The 26,135-nt window shown below is 36.5% G+C and overlaps 1 protein-coding gene across 4 annotated transcripts in view; it reads right to left on the bottom strand.

The window, feature by feature from the left end:
• The window catches only part of erg (ETS transcription factor ERG), a 289,025-nt gene that overhangs the window by 94,886 nt on the left and 168,004 nt on the right, over positions 1-26,135 (bottom strand). Inside the window, exon 1 of one of the 4 annotated variants that reach the window (XM_039744466.1) lies at positions 21,000-21,274. The exons of the other annotated variants lie outside the window; for them this stretch is intronic. Coding sequence (XP_039600400.1) covers positions 21,000-21,017 — 18 coding nt within the window. The 5' untranslated portion in view covers positions 21,018-21,274. Of the gene's footprint in view, positions 1-20,999; positions 21,275-26,135 lie in introns of those variants that run through there. 4 annotated transcript variants of the gene reach the window in all.

Consider the following 26,135-nt stretch of genomic DNA (forward strand, 5'->3'; position numbering starts at 1 on the left):
AGGAGTATGATGTTCAAAAATACCAGAATGCTTCAGACTTGCTAGAGACAGGCGATCTGTTTGCTGTCCCGCCACCATGGCAGCATGATTCCACATGGTATCGGTAAATGTAAGTAAAGAGTCTTTTAGGTCATGAGGAGACATCAGTTTCACAGTAGATTTTACCAGCATAACAACAGAGTATCAATAACAAGAAAAAAAAAACACATATTCCAGAAGAAAATAGTTTTCTTTTATGATATAGTAGAAAATCATCTGTGGGAAACACTGAAAAAAATCTTAACAAAAACTGTTTTGAAAACGCAACAAAACAAATCATCTATGCATGTTTTTAAATAATCCATAACAAAAGAGTCTTGTATTATGATAGAAGAGAAACTATGCTATGAGCTTTGTACTACTGTATAATAATTCTTTATAATAACTGTTTTAAGGTACACAAGACATGTATTGCAGGAATTTGGAGACACATGCTCCCTTATGTGAAGGAGTGTACTCTGTTATTCAGAAATGAACTGCTGTTTTTGCCATGCGTGCTTCAAAAACAGGAATAAAATGCATTTACCCTGACTGAAAATAGTTGAGCAAGACTGTTCATAAAAATTAAGCCATTCATACAATCTTTTTGCAAAATTCCATTAGTAAAGCATTTAAAGTCTGTGTTTGTGAACAAGGGGATGAGACGTCAAAGTATCACATTAAATACTTTATTACTAAAATATGGAAGTACTTAAGTAGAAATTTATGTCTTTTAGAAATATCTTCCACAGTAGGATTATCTTTACACATAATATGATTTCCTACCATCTCCTGCAAAAGGGGTAAGAAAAAAGTCAAAAGTTCAGACTATTTTACATTTGGAGCATAATAATTCAAGATCAGGATGTATGTTACTGCTCTTCAGCCCTTGAACCCCAAAAGTGCCCATATAACATTCAAATTGTGCTTTTTAAATAATTTAATATTTTTTTTAACTATGTCCCATTAGTTCCATGATTCAGATTCATTTGGCCTTTGTTTGATAACAGTGAAATTGTCTCTGCAACTGGAAGGTCAAGTGGACAATATTAACAGCATTAAATCATATTCAAAGTAGAGTGAAATTTGGATACACGTGTCCCAGCCCTTTTCTGTATGCTATACACTGAACCATCATGAAGGAGAAATCGGTAGAGCCCTTTTCAAAGTGTTGTGTGTGATCATTTCAAAAACTGTGCTCTGTATCGGTTTTCAATAAACTGACACTAAACCAAACACCATTATGTCAGAGCAACATTATTTACTATTATGTATGCATACCACATATATGATAACCTAAAGCAAGTCATTCTTCTTAATTGCCTTAACAATGTTTATTTAAATGAGAGTTGAATATGTGTACTGCTATAGATTAAATAAGTATAGACAGCTTTTGAATGGTAGTGGGAAATTCTAGTAGCTGTGCGGAGGTTTAAAATCAGGAGTGAGTAATGTAAACATTTGATAGTTGTTCTTATGGGCAAAGGGAGAGAATCTAAGGCACAAATCAATGCTCCCAGATCCTCCTGACCTTGAGTTTTTGAATCTGCTGGAGATGCCAAGATTTGGGTTGAAGGAATGCTGATAACAAACAGAGTAGCAGTCCCATGGGATTAAACAGAGGTCATACAAATCACATATGCATGTTTTTAAATAATCCATAACTAAATAGTTTTTTATTATGATAGAGGAGAAACTCATATGTGGGATTTGTACTACTGTATAATAATTCTTTATAATAACAGTTTATAATAGCTACAAGTAGGACTGTTCCTAAACTCCCCTTTAAATTCCTTAAAAAGGAAGAAGAAGCAACTGTATTTTAGCCTGATTGTAATGTACTCAGTGGTCTGAAGAGTAGCCAGTTTGTATAGTCAGCTGCCACCTACCTTCATGTCTGTATTTACTCTAATATTGTAGCATGAATAGAATATCAGCTTATCTCAGTAAAGAGACAACCTCCAAACCTTCAGCAACTAATTGTCCGAAGCTCCCTAAATAAACCAACAGAAAATGGCACATCTCCTGCCTACAGAAAAGATGTAAAACGTGTACCCACATCTACAATACAGACCGTATAATTATACCAAACTCCCGACTTGAACATCACATAAAGGGATCATTTTCCTGCAGATCATCGAATGTTGTCTACCTAATTCTCTGCATGAAATGTCCTGACACTACACTCTATGTGGGAGAAACTGGACAAACACTCCGCCAGAGAATGAATTTACACAGATTCCACATTAAACATGGCAACACAGATGTTCCTGTAGCGGCCCACTTTAACAGCCATGGACACTGTGAGAGGGACTTTAAAGTCACAGTGCTTATGGGCAACTTCAAAACGCAGCAAGAGAGAAAAGAATGGGAAGTTAAGCTCATGTTAAAATTTAATACATTACAGCATGGCTTGAACAGAGACAAGAGTTTTATAGCCAGATATGAAGACTGTTTGCATCTCTCAGACTGACACAGACAACCTGACTACAGATCTGCATTGTTTTGAAAAACTTCACAAACTTCAAAGGACTTTATTGGACAGTTATCTTATCTAAAGATCTTGACCATACATTGTTCTTCTATCTCCTGTTAAATTAATCTTAGCCTGAATGAACCTATTAATTTTTACATTTAAGAGTTTTCATTCAAAATTTACCATTGTTGTTTCTTGTCCTAGTGTGTGGATATAAACTCAGGGAACTTCAGTTTCTGTATTACATCTTGCCTGAAGAAGGGGCCTGAGTTGCCTCGAAAGCTTGCATATTGTAATCTTTTAGTTAGCCAATAAAAGGTGTCATTTTGCTTGGCTTTTCTCTACATTCATAATGGCTAACACGGTACAACAACCTAGTACTACAGACATACAAGACACGAAATGTACCGCTACTACATGGAATTGAAGACCGTGGAAGAAACTGGCACACATGGACAGCGACATCTTCTTCTTAACGAAATGCAAAAGGAAAATCTTATCGAAAGGCATCATGATAAGGAATCCGACCATACACACTTACAATACTCGGTTTGCAGAGCAACTTTGTTTTAGAACATCTGCAAGGATAAGAAACCACTTAATCCAAATTTTCTACAACATCAAGAAGAACACGCAAAGAGAGATCCAAGACCTCATCCTGCTCCTTGGAAATGACAGTCAGGAGATGGTAAAGGAACTCCATCGCTATTACAAAAGACTCCAGAAACTCCTTATTGTCAACAAAAAGAAAAAGCTACATAGATTACGAGAGAAAGCTGGACACTTAATAACAAAAAACAAAGAGCAACAGACCTGCATTGTTAATCTCTCCTCATACACACCAAATGAAGCAGAGATTTCAGTACTCACAAAGGGACTCTCATATTGTCCTGCAAAGCCCATTGATAACATCAGACTCTGCAGTGATATGGAAGAATTCTTCAGAAAACTCAGACTAAAAGAATTTTTCCACAACAAAGAGAACGGTAACACACAGGAACCAACAACAAGCAGTTACAACAACCCCACCAGTAAATCCACATGGACACCAGAAGCTGGCAGAAACCCCTCACTGGATAATTATATAGACTGCTTCCGACAGAGAGTAAAAACAGGGATCTTAAACAGGCAGCAAAATCAGATAGAAAACATCACTGGGGAAGAGCGGAGAGCCATACATTCACTAAGAGATAATACAGAAATCATTATCAAACCAGCAGACAAAGGGGGTGCTTTAGTCATCATGAACACATCAGACTATATACAGGAGGCACAAAGACAATTGTCGAATACTATGCATTATTATAAACTGCAAGAAGACCCAACAGATCTCTACAAAAGGAACTAAAAAGATAGTAAGTAGCTTTCCTCTTGACATCAGGGATCAGGTAAACAGTTTAATTCCTGAGAACCCCAAAATGGGTTACTTCTACATGCTTCCTAAAATCCACAAAGAAGGGAACCCAGGAAGGCCCATCATCTCAGGAATTGGCTCCCTGACAGAAAAGGTTTCAGGTTGGGTGGAACACATTCTTAAACCTCTCGCCCATAACACAACCAGCTACATCCAGGACACCACTGACTTCTTAAAAACTGTCTGCTTTGGGCCCCTTACCTGAGGGAACCTTACTGGCCACAATGGATGTTGAGGCCCTGTATACAAACATCCCCCATGATGATGGCATACTGGCATGTGAAACGTACCTCGGACAACATGATTTACCCACAAAGTCAGTAATAGAAATGATAAAATTCACTCTGACACATAATCTATTCTCTTTTGGACAAGATTGCTACTTGCAACAAATGGGGACTGCAATGGGCTGTCGGTTTGCACCTCACTATGCAAACCTATTTATGGCAAAATTGGAGGAAGATTTCTTGTCAATGTGCATCTTAAAACCAATGTTATATCTCCGTTACATAGATGACATCTTCATAATCTGGACTGCCAGTGAGAAGGACCTCCTCCATTTTCATAATGAATACAATTCTTTTCACCCCAACATAAAGCTGAAGCTGAATTACTCAGAAACAGAAGTCAGCTTCCTTGACACCACAGTTCAACTGAAAACAACACCCTTGTAACTTCTGTTTTCACAAACCAACAGACAGACGGACCTACCTAAGAAGTGATAGCTTTCACCCCAAACATATAAGGCTCCATTATTTTTAGCCAAGCAATACGGTACAATCAGATTTGCTCAGACCCGACAGACCGGGATCAACAACTGCAGGAGCTCAGACAAGAATTCATCAAACAAGGTTATACCCCAAAACAACAGACACTCAAATACGAAGAGCTACTGCCATACCCAGAGAGAACCTTCTGGAATATAAAACAAAGACAACAAGAACCGCATTCCCTTGTTGTCACCTACAACCCACATCTTGAAACACTTGAAAAACTATAAAGGAACTTCAGCCAATACTAAACAACGACCTAACACTAAAAAATGTATTTCCTGAACCTCCTCTCCTGGCATACAGACAACCACCAAACCTTCAGCAACTAATTGTCCGAAGCTCCCTAAATAAACCAACAGAAAATGGCACATCTCCTGCCTACAGAAAAGATGTAAAACGTGTGCCCACATCTACAATACAGACCGTATAATTATACCAAACTCCCGACTTGAACATCACATAAAGGGATCATTTTCCTGCAGATCATCGAATGTTGTCTACCTAATTCTCTGCATGAAATGTCCTGACACTACACTCTATGTGGGAGAAACTGGACAAACACTCCGCCAGAGAATGAATTTACACAGATTCCACATTAAACATGGCAACACAGATGTTCCTGTAGCGGCCCACTTTAACAGCCATGGACACTGTGAGAGGGACTTTAAAGTCACAGTGCTTATGGGCAACTTCAAAACGCAGCAAGAGAGAAAAGAATGGGAAGTTAAGCTCATGTTAAAATTTAATACATTACAGCATGGCTTGAACAGAGACAAGAGTTTTATAGCCAGATATGAAGACTGTTTGCATCTCTCAGACTGACACAGACAACCTGACTACAGATCTGCATTGTTTTGAAAAACTTCACAAACTTCAAAGGACTTTATTGGACAGTTATCTTATCTAAAGATCTTGACCATACATTGTTCTTCTATCTCCTGTTAAATTAATCTTAGCCTGAATGAACCTATTAATTTTTTACATTTAAGAGTTTTCATTCAAAATTTACCATTGTTGTTTCTTGTCCTAGTGTGTGGATATAAACTCAGGAACTTCAGTTTCTGTATTACATCTTGCCTGAAGAAGGGGCCTGAGTTGCCTCGAAAGCTTGCATATTGTAATCTTTTAGTTAGCCAATAAAAGGTGTCATTTTGCTTGGCTTTTCTCAGTAAAGATAAAGTAGTCTCAAGTAGTCCTGAAAACAGTCTTGAGAAAAGGTGATTAATAAAGTATATCAAATCAAAATCAATAATAAAAAAATACTGGAACATTAAGTGTAAAGTCTCTAATGCATTGTTGGAGAAATAGAAATGCTGCTTGTTGCATATTGCTCACACAACTGCCAGTGCACAATGACTACAATGGCTACACAAGAAAAGCTCCACAAACACCTTTAGTTTACAATCATCATCAAAGATGTGAGTAAGCAACACTTTTGTATAGTGCATTGCATATAGTACATTGCATATGTGTGGAGACTGAGAACATCATGCCATAAAGACAAAAGAACACAACGATTTGGGCTAAAACGTAAAACATCAAAGCAAATGAGATCTATTTTAAGAAATACTAGCCGTCCCCGTGGCTCCGCCCATGTAGTAGTGAAACAGGACAGTGAGGAGGGTCCCGCCTGGCTCCCTACACCTGATATCATGCTTCTTCCTCCCCTCATCTCGGATTAGCATGAATATATCGCTCCTGCAAGTGAACTGTGATTTTTAGCGCGATGAGAGAAGTCACAAAATCAACTGCAATGTTTAAGCAAATTATAGAAAACAACCCAATCTACTGATCTAAATCCGTTAAATAGTTCTCTCATTCGTTAGCTAAGCAGAGGTAAGGTCAACGCCCCGAGGCTGGTGCGTGAGTGAGGAGGGCCCCGGCCCCCTCCCCTCAGCCCGCTGCATGTCTCTCGGATTTGCACAAATAAATTGGTACTGTAAGCGAACTATGATACTTAGCACAATGAGAGAAGTCGCAAAATCAACCGGAATGTTCAAGCAAATTATAGACAAAAGCCAATCTAAATCCGTTAAGTAGTTCTCTCGTAAAAGCGGACAGACAGACAGACAGACATTGGATTTTATATATATAGAAATTTGTTGAACCGAGGACTTAAGAAAGTACATCATGATCAATATATCAGTAATTCTGATTTTCATTTTCTAAACCATGTATATCACCTGCACACTTATATTACTTTGGACATCTATAGGCAGCAATAAATGCTTCAAGTTACAATTATTGCTTAAAATGGTGTGACTGTAGGTTTTTGTTCTGTTAAAGCATTTAAGTAGTCAATATATAAAATTGTTCATAAAAAATAAACCTCAATTAAAATATTGTCCAATTTTGTCTTTTACTATTGTCTTACTACTATTACAAATGTGTCTGAAAGGTAACTTACAAGATCAAGACACATTACAACTGTTGACAGATGCTTCTCTCCTTGAAAGCAGCAGGTGGTGGTGAATTTAGTGACTGAACTCTCTTTGACGGCCTGGTGGTGCCATATGCAAGTTCAAAAGTCTTAGAAATGACGGGCTAGGAAAGTAACACTGTAATCAGATAGCCCTCTATAGCTGCATTGCTAAAGACTTTTTAATCAAGAAAACTAAGGAGAAGCAGCAACGTTATTTTAAAACAGTGTGTTTGTGCAATGGGGACACAGTGTACACATAATTATCCTTGTGCAGTCCTATATTGTTGCTGCTATTATTCTGGAAGTGCATTCCACCATGGTACTCACAATTGAAAAGAGCCAATATCCACAAGTCATTGAGTTCATTTGGAGTTTTATTTTATACAATAATCATACTAAATGTCTTGTCCCACAATGTACTTAGATCAGTGGTTACTGAGGGGTCCTGAGAGACTCCTCTCTCGTGAACCAACTGCAGTGCCTCATTCTTACTTTTAACTGATATCACTGTTTAGGGTGGCGCTGTTGTAGCACTGCTGCCTTACAACAAGGTGGCTGGGGTTTACGTCCCAGGTCCTTCCAACGTGGAGTTTGCATGTTATCTCTGGGCCTGTGTGGGCTTTCCTCCTACAGTCCAAAGACATGCAAGATAGGTGGATTGGCAATGGAAAATTGGCCTTAATGTTTGTATGTACTGTATGTGTGTGTGTGTATGTGTATGTGTGTGTATGTGTATGTGTGTGTGTAATCACCATGTGATGGACTGGTGTGCTGATCATGGATTGTTGCTATCTTGCACCTTATGCATGTTGGGCTAGGGTCTGCATCCCCAGTGACCCTACTCTAGGTAAAGTGGGCTTTATTAATGGATGGATGAAGCATTGTTTATTGAGCTGTTCTATTTTTATTCTTGTATTTGAAAAAAAAAATCTGAAAGTATATTTGTCAAAATTTGAAATGTTTAGTTTCCCTTTGGCATTTTCTTTTTAATTCATCAATTTTTATAGTATTTGCTACCTTAATCATATCCAGATGCAGACAGCACTTAATGCTAAAGTAGACCAATTACTAAACTGCTGGATTCACTGGACTGCAAATTTGTAAAAAAAAAAAAGAAAAAAAAAACACACATTTCTTTATAAGCATAAAATGAAAATGATGGGAAGTAATTGCTACCCTTTAGCAATGAATATTGTTTGCACCTGTGCTCATGGGAGATATTAGGTTTTTTCGAAACCTTGCTACTGACTTACAAAACAGTTCTTTCAAAAACTCATACTGTTTAACTCATACTCAACAGCACTGATTAATTCTCATTTACATTTGTACCTTTGTTACTCTAATTTTGTACAATTTTTCTAGCTGGGCCTTTCAAAAATCTCTATTATTTCCAGTAAAATTGTATTATCTCAAAACATTACTTATTCAGTCTTAGATTTTGATTAGCTGTATTTTTCTCTTTAGACTATACTACTTCTAAACCTACTCAACTGTCAAATTTATTCCTATCTTTATTTGTGTAAATATATTGAAGGTTTGTTTCTATAGAATTTAGCATGTATGGCGTAAGCTTGTATTTCATCTTGTTACTTAGAAATTTGTAAATTGTCTTTTGATAATGTTCTCTGAGGTAAATGGTACAGTAGGAAATAAAAAGGTTAATTTGAACCTTCCTTTAACAAGAAACAAAAATACTCACCCATAAGCTTGCTAAGACACTGTACTTAATTTACATGAATTTCCAGAAAATCACACATACAAAGAAAGAGGCTTAAAAAGGAAAAAAAAGACTTTTGTGGCTTTGAATGAATTTTCAAACCTTTCACCATAATTATTTCTGCATTTCACTTCTGTGTTCTCTGTGTTTCCTCTCTGTTTTTAATTTCTGTTTTCGAACTTATTTTACTAATTACTAGTTTTATTTTACTACAGCAGTTTTGATTAATGTTAGGATTTGATGTGATCTGGCATCTGGCTTGTCACTGTAAGCAGCCATTATAACTCATAGAAAACGGATTTTAAATTTACAAATGACCAGCTACTGTCATTGCAAACCTGAGTGCCAGCTCATCTCAGCTGCCTTTTGGACAAACTGCGAACTTCAGAAAAGTCACTGGTATAGCGGAGAAGATCTCAAGGCCTCCTTACATATGCAACACCTGAAAACATTCAAGACATTAAAAAACTAAAAGAGTGGTATATTAAGTATTCCATATATCAGCTGCTAGCACTAAGATTCCAAGTGTCTAAGCAGTCCTGTTTCACCCAACTACAAGAGCTATTCAGCAAAAGATGGAGAGAGGAAAGTGCTAGAGTGAGACGAAGAGCATGGCAGAAAAAATTTAGAACCTGCCTTCCATCTACAATAATGGCAAACACCTTCACAACATCATCAAAATGTATGAAAGCGTATTTGAGCTGCAGAGAAAAAAAAATTAGGGACACAGTGAAGACAAAAAGTCTATTTTGTGATTAAAGTGGAAATTTCAAATTTAATCTCGTAGTTTATTTTGTCATTAAAATAGGCCGATGTAAACATCATAGTAAAACTGACCCAGTTGTTAATCACTACATGCTTCTGGGGCTTCCTCCTGAATTGACAGCAGCAATAGATCACCACACAGAACACATTAAATTTTTGATATTCCAGCTCTCTGCACATTTGGAATACATAGATTTATACTCGATATCACTTTCATGATGAAATGCGTTAAAGCATGTACAGCGGCTTCACTCCATCGCGGATTTTAAATGTAAGCAAGTCTAAATATATATCACAAATTTTTCGCTTGTTCGCGGATTTCTGCGGACAATGGGTCTTTTAATTTATGGTACATGCTTCCTCAGTTTGTTTGCCCAGTTGATTTCATACAAGGGACGCTATTGGCGGATGGCTTAGAAGCTACCCAATCAGAGCATGTATTACGTATTAACTAAAACTCCTCAATGATATACGATATGCTTCCCGTGTGGTGCTTGATTGTTTGCTTTTCTCTGTCTCACTCACTTTCTCTGACATTCTCAGCGCCTGACGGAGGGGGTGTGAGCAGAGGGGCTGTTTGCATAGAGGCTGTTTGCCTAGAGGATACGGATGCTCCTCTAAAAAATGCAGCTTTATCTCAGTGCTTCGGCATACTTAAAAGCCCAAAAGCACTTATTGATTTTTTGATTGTTTGCTTTTCTCTCTCTTTCTCTCGCTCTGACATTCTCTGCTCCTGACACACATTCTTTGAAGAGGAAGATATGTTTGCATTCTTTTAATTGTGAGAAAGAACTGTCATCTCTGTCTTGTCATGAAGCACAGTTTAAACTTTTGACTAATGGGTGTTATTTCATGTCTAGGGGGCTCTAATAATGTTAATAGTGTGGGAGAGTTTATAAGGGCTTAAAATATATAAAAATAACCATACAAACATATGGTTTCTACTTCGCGGATTTTCATCTATCGCGGGGGTTTCTAGAATGCAACCCCCGCGATCAAGGAGGGATTACTGTATATTACATTTTACAGATAAATGTTAAGTTCATTTAAATATTTAATACTGTTAATAATTATATATCTGGGAACAGCACAGTGGCAGCGCGGTAGTGCTGCTGCCTCATAGAGAGTCATGTCCCTAGTGTTCCCTACCTGAAGTTTTCATGCTTTCCTGGTGGGTGTCTATGGTGTGCTCTGGTTTCCTTCCAAGGACGTGCAGGTTTGGGGATTTGGTGATGCTAAAATGACACTAGTGTATGTATGTACTTGTGTTCACCTTGTAATGTGTTGATGCTCTGCCCAGAGATTGTTTCTGCATCACGCCCGATGCTTGCTGGAATCTCCTTTTCAGAGATATTGTGGAAAGATTTCCTGGGAATTTAATGGATATTTCGGGCAATTCACAACACAGCGAAGCCGTGGTGATATCTCACACTGCCACCTCCAGATTTACATAAATTATGCATGCAAGTATAAACATTACACTGTTTGCGTAGCAGGAGTGTCCGCGTAAAGTATAAATCCAGCCTAAGGCTCAAAAATGTGCTGCTGCTGTGGAAAACACCCTGCATTGTTCCAGTTCCTAAGCAGGTAGGCATCTCTTCACCAAATGACTACAGACCAGTAGACTTACATCTCACAAAACGAAGAGCTATGAAAGACTTGTCCTCTTATTAAAGACCACATGGGCCCACTGAAGTTTGCCTATCAGATAAAGATTGGAGCGGAAGATGCAATTATTCATATGTTCCATAAGGCCTATTCCTAACTAGACAGAGCTGGCAGAACTATGAGAATTAGGCTTTTTATTTCTGACATGTCTTCAGTACCATCCAGCCATCCTTGTTAAGGAGTAAGCTCAGACATACTGGTAGATGACCTTATAGTGCCATGGATAATTCACTATCTTTTGGCCAGACCACAGTTTGTGAGGCTCAAGGACCATGTCTCTGATATGGATGTGACCAACAGTAGAGCACCTCAAGGGACAGTCTTGTCTTCTTTTTTTTCACCCTGTACACCTCAGACTATACATTTTAAAATATTAATATATAGGTAAGCCTCAGAAGGTGAGATTTTTTTCTTGGTGAGAATTGTCTGCAATTCAGCACCAGCAAACCAAGGAACTGGTTCACTTTTGCCGCAGCAAATAGTCTCAACACCCAGACACTATAAAGCAGGAGAATGTGGAAGTGGAGCACTCCTACAAGTACTTGGGGATCCACATCAGTGATAAGCTGGATCTAGTAACAAAGAGGAACTACATAGGAATGGACAGGTGGTGTCCCTTTAATTTGGGCATTAACTTTATATGTTATGTAGCTCCTCGATGGCCAGTGCAAATTTCTACACTGTGGTGTGCTGGGCTGGTAACATCACTCAAGAGAAGCCCACTGAATCAATAAGCTACGAAGGCAGGCTCAGTTATGGGAAACAGTTTGGACTTGCAGGACATAGTAGAAGAGATAGCAGCCTTTATGGACAATGCTGCACATTTTCTCTCTGAGACACTAGCATCAAGTACTTTTAGCCAACAAATTATTCAACACAAGTGTGGCAAGAAATTCAACTGAGGCTCTTTTATAAATATTGCTTTATAATGACTCACTGCGACTGCTCTCTTATCAATAGCCAGGTCAGCAGACTTTTTCTTTTTTTTTGAAATTCTTATCTATCTATCTATCTATCTATCTATCTATCTATCTATCTATCTATCTATCTATCTATCTATCTATCTATCTATCTATATACATAGCATCAAAAATGTTTAAGAATAATGCATTACTCTAAGGTTCAACAGCAAAAACTTCTCTCAAATGATTTATTACTAAGTGACAGAAGTCATTTTGAACAAAAATTAATAATCATTAACACAAAAGTGCAGAAAGTGCATGAAGGAAAACATAAGTACAAACAATAAATAGAATGAAATGGCTTCAAAGCTGCAATGCAAACCAAACACAACAAGCACTATACTGCCATAAATAACTTCAGAGATAGTCATTGACTATGAACTGCTACATTTATATTTCATTCTGAGAATAAGGAAAAGACCCAGCATCATTACTCACAGATGTTATATATAGTAAGTCCAATTACAAAAAATGTGTTTTAAAATACAAGCATCTATGATGTATTTAGCAATATATACAGTAATTGTATGTTTCACCTTGTAATGATGTGTAAAATTGGAGAAGGTAGCTTAAATCCAGCAGGTATCCACACTTTTCATAAATATACACAAGTGAGAATTCAGTATGGTCCCAATTTCTAGTCTGAATTACATGTGCTTTTAATTTTTATTAGTAGGAGCTAATTCATGCATATGTGCCCATCTTTTGGAAATAATGCTTAATAGTGAAAAGCTTACTCTTGCATGGGTCATTTTAAAAGACTTTACTGTTAGAAAAATGTGCTTCTTGGACATCATACTCTTTAAAACAAACTTTATTTCTAACCCCCAAAATATTAAATCCACTTGCTGCACATAGTGATATTCATTCTTTAAGTAAAAAACAATTACAAATATGAACACCATAAAACCTGTAAAAATCTTTGGCTGAAAAAATATACGCTTACATTAATCAATATTTTGTTTTAAGCTTTCCAAACATATACCTGCACTATATTTACAATTTCACACATACTGTGAGCTAATCATAATTTTTGTGCTTGTCCAATATGTCAATGATTCAATTCTGATACCAGTCCATCCCTTGCATTACCAAATTTTAAATTGCTCAGGAAATGGATTGTCTGGTAAAGTAAATGAATGGATGGACTGATAAATGAAAGGAATTATATTAATGAAAATATAGTTGACTTCTTTTTAGAATAAGTACAGAATGAAAGGTCTTATACCGTCTATTCCAGGCTTCAGATACAAATCTCTTTTATGAAATGTACATTCAAAAATAAAAAGATATTTTTTTGCCTAAATATTATGAAACTCAAACTCATATTTAAGTAATGAAAAATTTACAGCATCGCAACAGCATAATGTCTCAATACCATTTACTGTTAATCCAGCAATAGCCTGTCTATATTGCAAGAATTCATTTACACAACTTGGCAAGCTTTTGCAAAACTAAATGGCCTTTACATCAGTCGTGTTATACTTGGTTTAGCTAAGAGGCAGCAGCTGTCTTTTAAATTGTTTTATGACTAGCACACCACCAGCAGGGCAAAATAAAAGTACAATTAAACATCTTATGAGCACATGGAATTGGATGATGTGGCTGCTTATGGAGCAGTCTGGGCGATTACTAAAGTTGACCTCTTATCAAGGACAGTGTCCTTCTTACATGCAAAAAACTGCTGCAAACACTCAACTTAAGAGATCAAGATTAAGGGTATGGCTTCAGACTTGAGACCACTGGAACCTCAAGAATTTTAAATTCCTCTTTTAAAATTGTAGGAATTATACCAAAATAGCAAAGCACTGAGGCGGCTCTTAAACCACATGGAGGAAAGTAGTAATAAAAACTGACTTGTGTCTGTATTTAGAGTCTGATTAGGACTAAAGTTTCATCCAGAAGAGAGAGAGAGAAAGACTGATCTAGTGAGTGAGAACAACCATTATGCCCCATTGAATTATTCAAGGACCCGCAACATAAAAATATATGTTTAATGGATTGTTTTTTTTTGGGGGGGAAGTTAGACAATGAAAGACAGAATTACAGTTCCTGTTTGGGAAGCTCCTTCAATGAACCATTTCAGACCTTATTTCAGGACTCACATTGTCTTCTGTCTCACATGTCAATCAACTTGGCTGTAATTTAGTTCTTATTCCATCTTTCTGTAAGAGCTGTACTAATCCTGTGTGAGATGTGGCCGGCCATTCATCCCCCAGGCCGCCAGATGGAGCCCTCCTTGCAGCATAGAGATGCCCTGAATAACAGCAGGGAATTATGGACAGTGGAATTATAATGTACAGCCCTGCTGGATACCAAGCAGGGCACCAGGAGTCGCTGCAGGGAGCCCCAGGGATTTATATTTCCCGTATAGCCTGGAAGTATTTCCAAGTCACGGGAATGGAAGAAATTATATACTTCTGGGCTGAAGAAAAAGAGATATTTTTACCTGATCCGGAAGTGCTGGATGATCACATGGACTGAGGGCTCAGAAGCATTTCCGGGTCGAGGACTATAAAGGACAGTGGGAAATCCCAGACAAATGAGCTGAGTTGTGAGGCAGGGTGGCTAAGCATCTGGGAGTGGAGGATTGTGATTTGGAATTGTATTGTTTATTGAGTATTGTGGAGTGGAGGGTGCTTTGTGCACATTATTATTGTAATAAATAATTATTGGACTTTTTATCTGGTGTCTGACGTGGTGTCTGAGGGTTCACGGGAGCGAGAGAGAGCCCTAATCCATCTCACCTGATTCTTCATGCCTTTTACCTACTCCATTGTATTGTTCAGTTTAGCACTTATTTACACTTTACTCTTTAATATATTGTAACATTTTGCAATGGATTATTGTTTTAAATTAAAAGCAATCTGTTATAGCATAATCTGCAACTTGTAAAATTAAGGCTGATTACCTAATTCCTCGTAACAGAGAAATGTAATGAATCTCTTTTTTGTTGTTGTTCTCTGTTTTCCTCTAAGTCTGACAGCTTCTTCAGGATCACAAAGAGTTACATACGCCATGTCGCTGATCTTTCAACCAAGTTTCTAAGAAAGTGTCTTTTCTTGTGCCTTTCTTAGTTCAACAGCCTTTTGTAAAACATCCCACAGAGCTGTGTTTAATTTTTCTTTCTTTACATTAGAGAGTGTGCTCTCTTTTTTCATGTAAATACATAAAAACACTGAAGAATGCACTGTCATGTTATTTGCAGATGACTGAACTTTTGAAGTGAACTAACTCTGCTAAAATGAATACTTTATTTGATCTTTTGTAAAGGTTTTCATGCATGCAACAAGATATATTTCTATACCTGACAAAAGAATTTTTTTTTTTTCTGATTTCTTGGTCACAGATGATGGGAATGAATCAAACATAAGGCAGGAAATCGTTCTGGACAGGATGTCAGTCTATTGCTGGGCACATTGATGCACACAGTCTGACTCATAGGGGGCTTATTCAGAGTTGTCTGTCAAACTAACCTGTGCGTCATCATCTTTGGGTTTGATCTATCTATCTGTCTTGTAACTCAGATAAACAATTTTTAATCCAGATACTTTATTAAACTATGTAAACTCTAATCTTATAACTCATTATTACAATTAACCTGCTTGGTAAATGTAATGAGCTATAGTTTTGAAACATCTTGGGACAAATCCAAAATATTCCAAAGATTTGTAACAATACAATAATATATGTCTGTGTTACCAGAATCTTAATGCCAACAATTAAGAGACTTATCAATGAACTTTTCATTGCTCTTGTTCAGGAATGGAATTAAAACAGGCATCACAATGGTCAGATATTATCCCTATTAGCCTTGTACAAAACAATACTACCTTCCTAGAAAGATGAAGGATCTAGTCACATCAGAACAGAAAATCCACCATCTCAATCTTTAATATGAAAGCTAATTTAAAAACAATGACTTGTAATTTGATGATTCAGGTGGGAAAAGGGGCAGACTCCCATGGAAATGTAAACAGAGACAAAAATCAAACTTGGAATAATTCCACTGTTAAATAAAAACCCTTGTGAGGCACTAAATGGCTATGGAAACTAACCATGCAGATTTGAGTCCTACCCCAAAGTATCACACTGTGTAAAACAAACCAGGCAGAAAGGTTCCATGACCCTTTAGTTTTTCTCAGAACTCTCTGCTCAAATAAATATATATATTCATATTACTAGACATACCAAAGGATTGAAAAGATATTTTTTGGCTAAATTCTTCCACTCACACCTAGTTACAACCCTTGGTTTGGCTAAATGGGCCAATAGATGTTCTGTCAGATGCGCATTTAAGGCCACGTCAGTCTCCCACTACACATACCAGACAGATTTTTTGCTTCATGTTTCTGAATCCTCCCACGGTGGTACATAACAACTTAAACATAAGTGTCAGTGAAATAAGTAAATGTAAATGCCACAGTCTCATCCAGTGTTTATAGCAACATAATGATTCTCCTCTGCCACAGCTTGGGGAAGTCCAAAGTTGGATGGAGCATGAAGACAAAGGCTTTAGAGGAAGAAGGATGAAATACAAAAAGGATGGAAAAGTTGACTGCAAGAGAAGTGTAACATGATAGAATTATTTAAGTGACAAAGCCTTCGTGCCAGTGTAGGATACATACAAGTTTAAGGTTGGAAAGAATCTATCCTAACAGCACCAAGCACAGTGTCAAAATTGGACAAACTCAGGCACAGACTCACACTTACCCATATGAGGTCTATACAGAACTACTAATTAACTTAACATGCACAAAGATACAGGATGGGGGGAAAAAAGTGGTCTACTTGCTGAAGGATTTTGCAAAATTAGACATGATCAATCACTGGGCCAAAAACTAAACTCAGAACCCTGTACTGTTAGACATTAGCACAACTAATTGGCCACCTTAAATACAGTGAGTATCAGAATATATTACTATAATGTGATTAGCTGAAAGGATTGACTTTTAATGTTTTTTTCCTACACTCTCATATTGTAAATGATAATAATTTGTAAGTTTATTTAGATATTTGGTATGCCAGAGAATTGCAAATTGTTTAAAGTCAATCCTTGGAACCAACTGTATTTACTGTTTTCCAGAACTATTAGTCACTAGAAAAGTCTGCCAGTTAACATGTTGACTGCCAGCTAAAAGTTGGGAGAATTGTCAGTGTTATGTGCCAGTTATGAGTTGATTTACATTTTAGAGAAAATGCATTTTTTATTAAAAGTTTTGCGCAATTATAAATGACATGTAATTAGTGTGTTGAAATATCAACCTGATTTTACGATAGGTTTCTTTTAATTATCTTTATATATGAAATAATATGAGAAATGACAAACTGCACTTACACAAAGAGCAGAAATTGCTGGCACTTCAGCATTATGGCATGAGCTCTGTTAAGTCAAGGGGGCAAAAATTATATGAAAGAAGAAGACACTAAAAAAAATGAGGTGTGCTTTACATTGCACATTATATCTATGGCTTTAAACTTAAAAAAAATTACATAACACTTAATTTTATAGCAGGTGGGTTTGATCATGGATGCATAAATAATGAAGTAATATGAAGTCAGACTTGTATGATATAATTCTGCCTAAAATAATTATTAAAGACTATTGGAATTAGCATACATGATAGTTTTTTCCTACGGTTCCGTCAGGTTTTGCTTAATAAGAAATCACTCAATTTTAAAAACAATCTTTCATCTTTTTTCAACAGGGATATATTTTATAAAAGTCACAGCAATCATTTTCTCCTCAGGTTATTTCTAGTGTGCTAAATAACCCTCTGTAATAATCAAAATACCAAAATTCTTTCATTGCATGGACACTTTTTATGAAATGATTTTACATTATGTTATTGATTAAAAATGTTTTTGTTCCTTTTTGAAAAATGATCTTGTAAGGAGTAATAAACATTGTTTCATAGTCGGGGACAAACTTCAGCAAAACTTTGATGAAATCCATTTGTCCAATGCATATAATTAAAGAACTACAGAAATAAACCTCCAAGTGTTTTATAGCATATTTATTGAACATACTATATATTAATGGCTTGAAAATGAGCAGCCTCAATGCTTTGGGCAGCTTTAAAAACACTCCAATATCTTTTATGAGCAGACCATATTTTTGTAGAGCAACTGCAGGACTCAGATGCTTATGTCTGGTATTCATGTGTGCTGATATTCAAACACATTTCTGTTCTGTTTATAACAGCAATCAATGCTTTTTGCTCTGCCTTTGAGAACTGTGCTCAAATGTGATTGATCAAATGTTTGCAGTTACAAGGTCAAGTGTGCCTTTGTACAAGACGATTATGGAAAGATGCAATGGATGGACTCATGGTTAAACTAAGCATATGAGAGCAGCGCTTTAATTCAACACTGGAGGTGATAACTTATAACTTGACTTAAGGGGAATTCCACACAATGCTGTTGCTCTGCTGAGAAATTGCTTATTTTTTAAATAGTCTTGTTAAAACAGCCAGATAAAGAAATAAAGAAAGGTATGGCTTTACAAGAACTACATTCACTTCAGTTAGTACAGTATGAACTGGTGAATGGTAAAGATTAAAAACAAGCTTTCTCCCCTATCAAAACTAACTTTAATTTCAGTTGATTTTAAAATGTTGGGAATGAAACAAAAATAAACACTCCATCTGTAAGAAAGAAGCAGAGAGTAGAAGCCTTATGCTCCAAAAAGCTAGACATTTCACCCATTACACCAGATGCAACTTTTTGAAAGTTAATTGCTCAATGTATGATTCTATGTGAGCTGTCATTATTATAGATGTTTGAGTATAGAGTATGTAGTTTTTCATACAAATGTGTTTGTATTAGAATTCTGTTAACCCATTGTTACACAGCAATGAATGCTCCATTTCAATGATATATATAATCTAATCTAATCTAATCTAATATATATATATATATATATATATATATATATATATATATATATATATATATATATTAGATTAGATTAGAATAGATACATTTTACTTATCCCATGAGGAAATTCAAATGCATAGAGCAGCAGAAACATAAAAAAACAAGGATACAGACTCACAGGGCAGATAATACAGCCAATCAATAAATGAATAAATAAATATCTTGAATACAGTTACTAACATATATACTAAACATTGCAATGGAATTTGGAATAGCTCCACTTTCATTGCCTATGACATTTTGTGTTATAATACTTTCACAGCCATAGTCATTGCCATCAACACTTAAAGAACACAGAGGTTTCTGTGACATTCTGTAAATGTATCAATGTGTTTGCAGTCGCTATGCAACTAAAATATAAAACATCATCATAAAATAAAAAATTGGCTTTAGCTAATTTTCTTAGAAAGCAGCTTTAAAATGAATCTAATCATACAGAATTTTTAAATATAATATGCTAACTTGGTTGGTGAGCCTCTAACTTTTCTAAACAATTAAGAACTTTTAAATATTGGGTTCCTTAAATATGGAACAATGTTCTTTTAAGCAGTATGATACACTTTATTCTCATTCATGATATATCTATTCTAATTCTAATTCTATTCTAATTCTCTTCACTGACCGCACATATTCTAAGTGTGGGTAATGCAGAACTGGAGCTCAGTCTGGTACCATTGACTCAGGGCAGAAATCAGCCCTTGATGAGGTACCAGTTCACTGTAGTGCCCACTCCCACGCCAAATCAGTTTAGAGTTGCCTGGTATGCAGTGCAAAATCCACAAAATAGCAAAATATACAAAGAAAGAGAAAATGAGCAAACTCCATACAATGAGCAGCCCAGCAGGGATTCAAGTCTCCTCAGCCTGTGCCTCTATGCCACTTTGTATGTTCTTGTTCTTTGTAATTTTATTTTTGATTAAAAATACTTTTGTCATTTACTGTTGGCAGAAAATTTCCACTCAAACATTTTGAGAGTTTAAATACCTTTAAAATGAGACATCAATTTTGCACGTTATGCATTGAATTCATTTTTGTTTTGTTTTTCTGCACCCTAAATAATTGATATGATTATTTAACTTGGAGAATACATTGGTAAAGCTTTTAAATAAAACTACCTGTGTTTAATTATATAAAGACATTATGATGGTATATAATGGCTGTATATGACCCTAAAATAATCATGATTTCACTCAAAAGGATTATACGCCAAATGCAGCATCAAGACGTTTATATATTTATATATATATATATATATATATATATATATATATATATATATATATATATATATATATACAGGCTAAATACTGTACTGTACATATAAATGTATATATATATATAAAGTATATGTATATATATAAACATATACAGTATATATACTATAAAATATAATAACAGTCTTAGTTTATTCTCCATTTAAGACTATACATGGCAAACCATGATATTTGTAATTATAAGAAATGCTATTTCCGTTTTAGTATTTTTTTACATCCAACATAAGCCAAGGAACAAGATCTGAAAACCCCAAAAATCTCATAAAATCCAATGCCAATATCTTTTAAAGATTTTCCCCAAAGAACGCAAGACTCTTCCAACCACTTGCAATAACTATGAGGAAAACTTCTCTAAACCTTAACAGACTTTAAACCTTGTAGACAGTTTGAGAAGGAAAAAGGAAATTTACAAGGCAGTGTAAAAGGAAATCTTGAACTACTGTTGTGGCAGTAAGGGTGTTACCCAATCCCACCTTATCTTTAACTTTTTAAAACTTTCTGTGCTGAAAGAGAGAGTTCACAGATCAAAAATAACAGACATGCACGATTTAATCAAAAGGAGTATTCTTACCTTTATAGTGCTGGCCATCCTCGATCTGGTTAATTGATCGAGAAATTCTTAAAAATAAGTTGATTTTTTTTTTTTGGTGGTGACCAAGCAAGAGCTGAGGTTTGTTGGAGTTGTTTGGAGCGGATGAGATTGTGCTAATGCTGGGAAATGAAGTCAGCCAATGGCAGGAAGAGGTTTCTATTGGTTCTGGCTATCACAACTCGAAGAAACAGGATATTTGGGAGCAAAGAGATAAGAGGGTCTGAAAACAATGTTGTTTTTCTTGATGATGTGCGTTACATTTTTTTTAAAAATATGGGCGGTGATTGTAGCGAGCTGCTGTAGTCACTGACTCTGGTGAGGCAGGTGCGAGCTGATGTTCAATATGTGTGACACACCAATGTGTGGCAGGATGCAGATGTCTGCCTAGACTGTCCAGATTTTATACACTTCCACTGTTGCCATCCCAAGAGGCTTAAGTTTGAATATAACTATGCCGGCTTTGCATCTTTAAAAATCATTTAAGTGTAAACCTTCTATGCTTAGAATTTACTAGGTTTAAGGTAAGAAAGGATTAGGTAAAAATGCATGATATTAAAGTAAGCATTTAATAATACAAATTGTATTCAGCACTACAAGTATGTAAACAAGCCTTCTTAGCACTTTATAAGTTATACTTTCATAACATTAATATTTTTAGAAAATTTAAATAATAAAAATTAACTTAATACAATCCAGAAAAATATATTTATTGAAATTGCATTTCAGAAAAGATCATGGTAACTTAATAGTAAATATATACAGTAGGGATAAAAATGAATAGATCCACACAATTTCAAGTAAAATGAATAATTGATTAATTCTGCATTATAGCTTATGAGGTTCATACAAGAAAAGAATAATGGTGTATTATTTTAGGCATTGCAATATCGTCTTCAAAGATAAATTTGGACTCACACTCTTCTGATCTAAAACTGATGCATAACACAAAATAATAAAGTATGGTCAAAGTTCTATGTTACTTGTCACTTGTCCTCAATATCATTTTCAAAAAATACATTAAAACAGTGAAAATTTAAGATTTCTCTGTAGTTAAAACAATGCGATTATGGTGATTGAGGATCATGTGATGCAATTATGGTGAGTGAGGATCATGTCCATGACCTAATTGTACAGCTTTGTGAAATCAAGTAATAAAGATATAACTGATTATAAAACATACCTTGCCAAGTAGATTGACTGGATTATCTTTCCAGAGTGTATTATAAGGAACTTGCAAACCCGCGGCGTACCATACGCCACATAATCAGGCCAGTTTTTTTAATAATTTTTAAGTACAGGGAGAAAATTTTACATTTGCAAAATTGGTAATGTAATAAATCAGCAAGAAAAGCAACATTGTAACAATGCACGGAACGAACCAACACACAATCGTCCGTGCGGCGTAGCGAGGTGGGAGGGGGGTGTGTACAAAGTGCAGGAGCATCTAAGAAGACGCATGTTTGTCGCGGATGCGAATTGCTGTATATAGCGTGTACAACACTTTGCCATGCTGCACGCGTCGCGTCGTAATCAAAACTCGTTTTTTAAAGACTGCTCACTTCATTGTGTTTTAACCTCAGTTGTAAAGGAATGTTTTAATGATCCCATGGGATACCCCTCGCAAACAGTTTTACACGCTGCATATGGCGATTCACCTCCACGAGAAACATGCCTCTATTAACAGTCAACGTGTGGGAGGGGGTTTGTACAAAGAGTAGGGACGAAAACAGTGGGAGCGTATGAGTCGCACTTAGTGGCAATTCCACGGTTTGCAGCCCGAATGGGGTTCAACGGCTTACCCACGCCTAGACACACGCTCAATCTCATGCATAATTATTTACTGAATGGTAAACACTTCTGGAAAGACACGGTTGTCTAAAACAGATTAGTGTGAGAATACAACAGTAAGTGAATGAAAAGATGGAACTCTGGAGAGAGCAAAATACAACACAATAGTGAACCCGCAGCATAACAAATACCGCATAATTATTTATTGATGGTTGAACACTTCTGGAAAGACACAGGGACACCCTCGCAAACTGTTCTACACGCCGCATACAGCGATTCACATCTGCGACAAACAAACTGTTTTACACACTGCATACAGTGAATCACATCCACGACATGATTTTTCCTAGATGGTCCTGTCGCGTCCACCTTCGCACTCGAAGCATACACACTGCCTGCTCATGTGCCCGGTCGCAAGCCACGTCCAGCCTTGTTCTCGAAGCATACACACCGCCTGGTCATGTGTCCGCTCGCAAGAGAAACTCACGGAGAGCCGCCCACCAGCTGCCTGTGTGTGTGCCTCTGTCTGTCTCTGGCGTGGCTTTCTCTTGCGCTGCCTCTGTGTGAACCGGTCAGGCACAGAGAAGGTCAGCTGCTGACAGAGCGTCTCGACTGTTGCAGGGCCTGCATTGGTGAAGCAGGTGAGACGGTAATGAAACAGAGGCACAAGGCTTATTGGTTTTTAAAGACTGATTCCTTCATTGTGCTTTAACCTCAGTTTTAAAGGATTGTTTTAAGGATCCCATGGGATACCCCTCGCAAACTGTTTCACACGCTGCATATGGTGATTCACCTCCGTGAGAAACATGCCTCTATGAACAGTCAACGTAGCTCAGAGGTACATGACATTAACCCGACCTGAACTGCATGTGGCCTCTATGACAGACGAACATAAATGACGCCATTTTTTCTGTGTCGTCGCGTCCGAGTTGGTGGGCGTGGCCCTGCGAGTTGTCGTCGTATCCAATGGTCTTGGAGTTGGTGGGCGTGGCTCCTTCCTGTGTGCGCCATAGGTGTCTCACTTGGCGGCTTAGTGAATCCACGCCCCTTCCGGCATGCTTTTCATGGTTGTCTTGCCTTAGTGAATTACATATATAGATTCTCAATTAAGCCATAGCTTTGCTAAGAAAAATTTTTGAAACTGATATTTTAGAGGCAAATTGTAGGCAATTTTGTTTCCTCATTTTATAGGATTAAAAAATGTGATTTAAAGAAATCCACAGTTTCTGAAACTAATCATTTCATAAGCATACAGCCCATTAGCGTAATTGAAGATTATAAATTGGCCCTGTGTGAAATTGGATGTGCACATAAGGAGACCACTGCCATAGAATGGCACGGCATCCGGGGTTGGCAACTGCCTTACATTTAGGACTGCCAGAATTGGGATAGTAATAGGAATGATGTGAATTTAAGAATGTTATATTATTTTATATTTCGTTATTGCTTGCAGTCATTATATTTGGCTGTGACACTAATGTTGCAGAGTTGAATATACAGGATAATTCATTGTGTTTGGGCAATAAGAACAATATACTATGCTGATACAATAATTTTAAATAAATTTTATTGTAGATATGTTATTCATTATGGTTATGCTATTTTACTAAGCTCACTTTTTTATTGGACCATCTTACACACTGATAAAAAAGAGAGCAGTCAAAAATCAAACCACGAAGCCAGGCAGGGATCAGATTCACAAGGGAATCAGATAGAAATGAACTATATGAGTCTTCTTGTGGTAGACCACCTGGACCTAATACAGTTTGCCTATCAGACATAAAATGGAGTGGAGGATGCAATTAACTTTCTCCTCCACAAGGCTTATTATCATGCGGACAAAGATGGCAGCACTATGAGGATTATGTTTTTTGATTTCTCCAGTGCCTTCAGTACCATCCAACCATCCCTAGTAAGGGGTAAACTCGGAGATATGCTGGAGGATGAGCTTATGGTGTATCGTATAATGGACTGTCTGTCAGGCAATATATCAAAAAATATATCTATGATATGGATGTGGGCAACACTGGAGCAGCACAAGGAACAGTCCAGTACTCTGTACACCTCAGACAATAAATACAATACCAGGTCATGTCACTTGCATAAATTCTCAGGTGATTCTGGACTGATGAGGAGTATTGAAAAGGGTGATGAGACAGAGTATAGGAATCGGGTGGAGAGCTTTGTTTCTTGGTGCAGAAAGAACTGTCTGAAAATTTACATCAGAACTGGTTATTGACTTTCACTGCACAAAAGAGCCTCTGTATCCAATCACTATTCAGGAAGTGGATCTAAAGGTGGTGCAGTCTTACAAGTACTTTGGGGTCCACATAAATTATAGGCAGAGGAACTACTGTATATAAGAATGGGCAAAGCAGGCTCTTTGTCCATAGGGGACTGTGTTCCTTTAATGTGGGAAGTGATATCCTTCACATCTTCTGTAACTCTGTGATGGCCACTGCAATTCTCTATGCTCTGATGTGCTGGGCTGGTAACATCACTTCAAGAGAGGCCAACTGAATCAACAAGTTAATTAAAAGAATAGGCTCAGTTATGGGCCAAACTCAGGACCCCCTGGAGGTAGTGGCAAAGAAGAAGTTTCTTTTCTTTTCAGTCATTCTGGTATTTGTTCCAACCATAGTGTGTGTGTACATGTATATGTATTTATTTAGCTATTTATGCATTTATTTGTTTAGAAAGAGCTTCTGTAAAAAGCCAGACTTCCCCTTGGTAACAAAGATATTTGTGCTAGTAGGATAAAATGAATATAAAGGATAATTTCAAATAATTGAAAAAATAGAAATTCTGATGTCTCAATGCTTTGTATAATAGAGAAAGAGCTCAAAACAATGTATCCAATGTTATTTTCTTGTCCAATGATATTCATATTTTATTCAAGGTGTAACTTTGTTGCTTATTTATAGTTTGCATTGTTTTAGATAAAGAACACAGAATTCAATAATGGATTGTAGTTATTCATTATTGGTTGTGGACTAAAATTCCAGTGAAGAACCAAATAAAAAAAATGGGACAATCAAAAATTATAAGAATGGATGGGGTGCTGCATTTTGGGAGTTGTTTCCCTAAGAACACATAGATGATAATGCTTTTAATTACAACTACAATTACATATTTACCATCAACCTTTAGACACTGTAACTCACGCCTTAATGATTCTCAAAGACATTTGAATGGCATCAGTTCTGTTTCAATATGAAGAAGTATCTTATGGAATAAATTTATTACTGCACGTTTTAACCAGAATTTATCAAAAAAGTCAAACAAATCTGTGAAAGATAATTATACTTTCAAATTTTCAAATAAATT

This window comes from Polypterus senegalus, chromosome 2, assembly GCF_016835505.1.
Source record: "Polypterus senegalus isolate Bchr_013 chromosome 2, ASM1683550v1, whole genome shotgun sequence".
NCBI classification, from domain to species: domain Eukaryota; kingdom Metazoa; phylum Chordata; class Cladistia; order Polypteriformes; family Polypteridae; genus Polypterus; species Polypterus senegalus.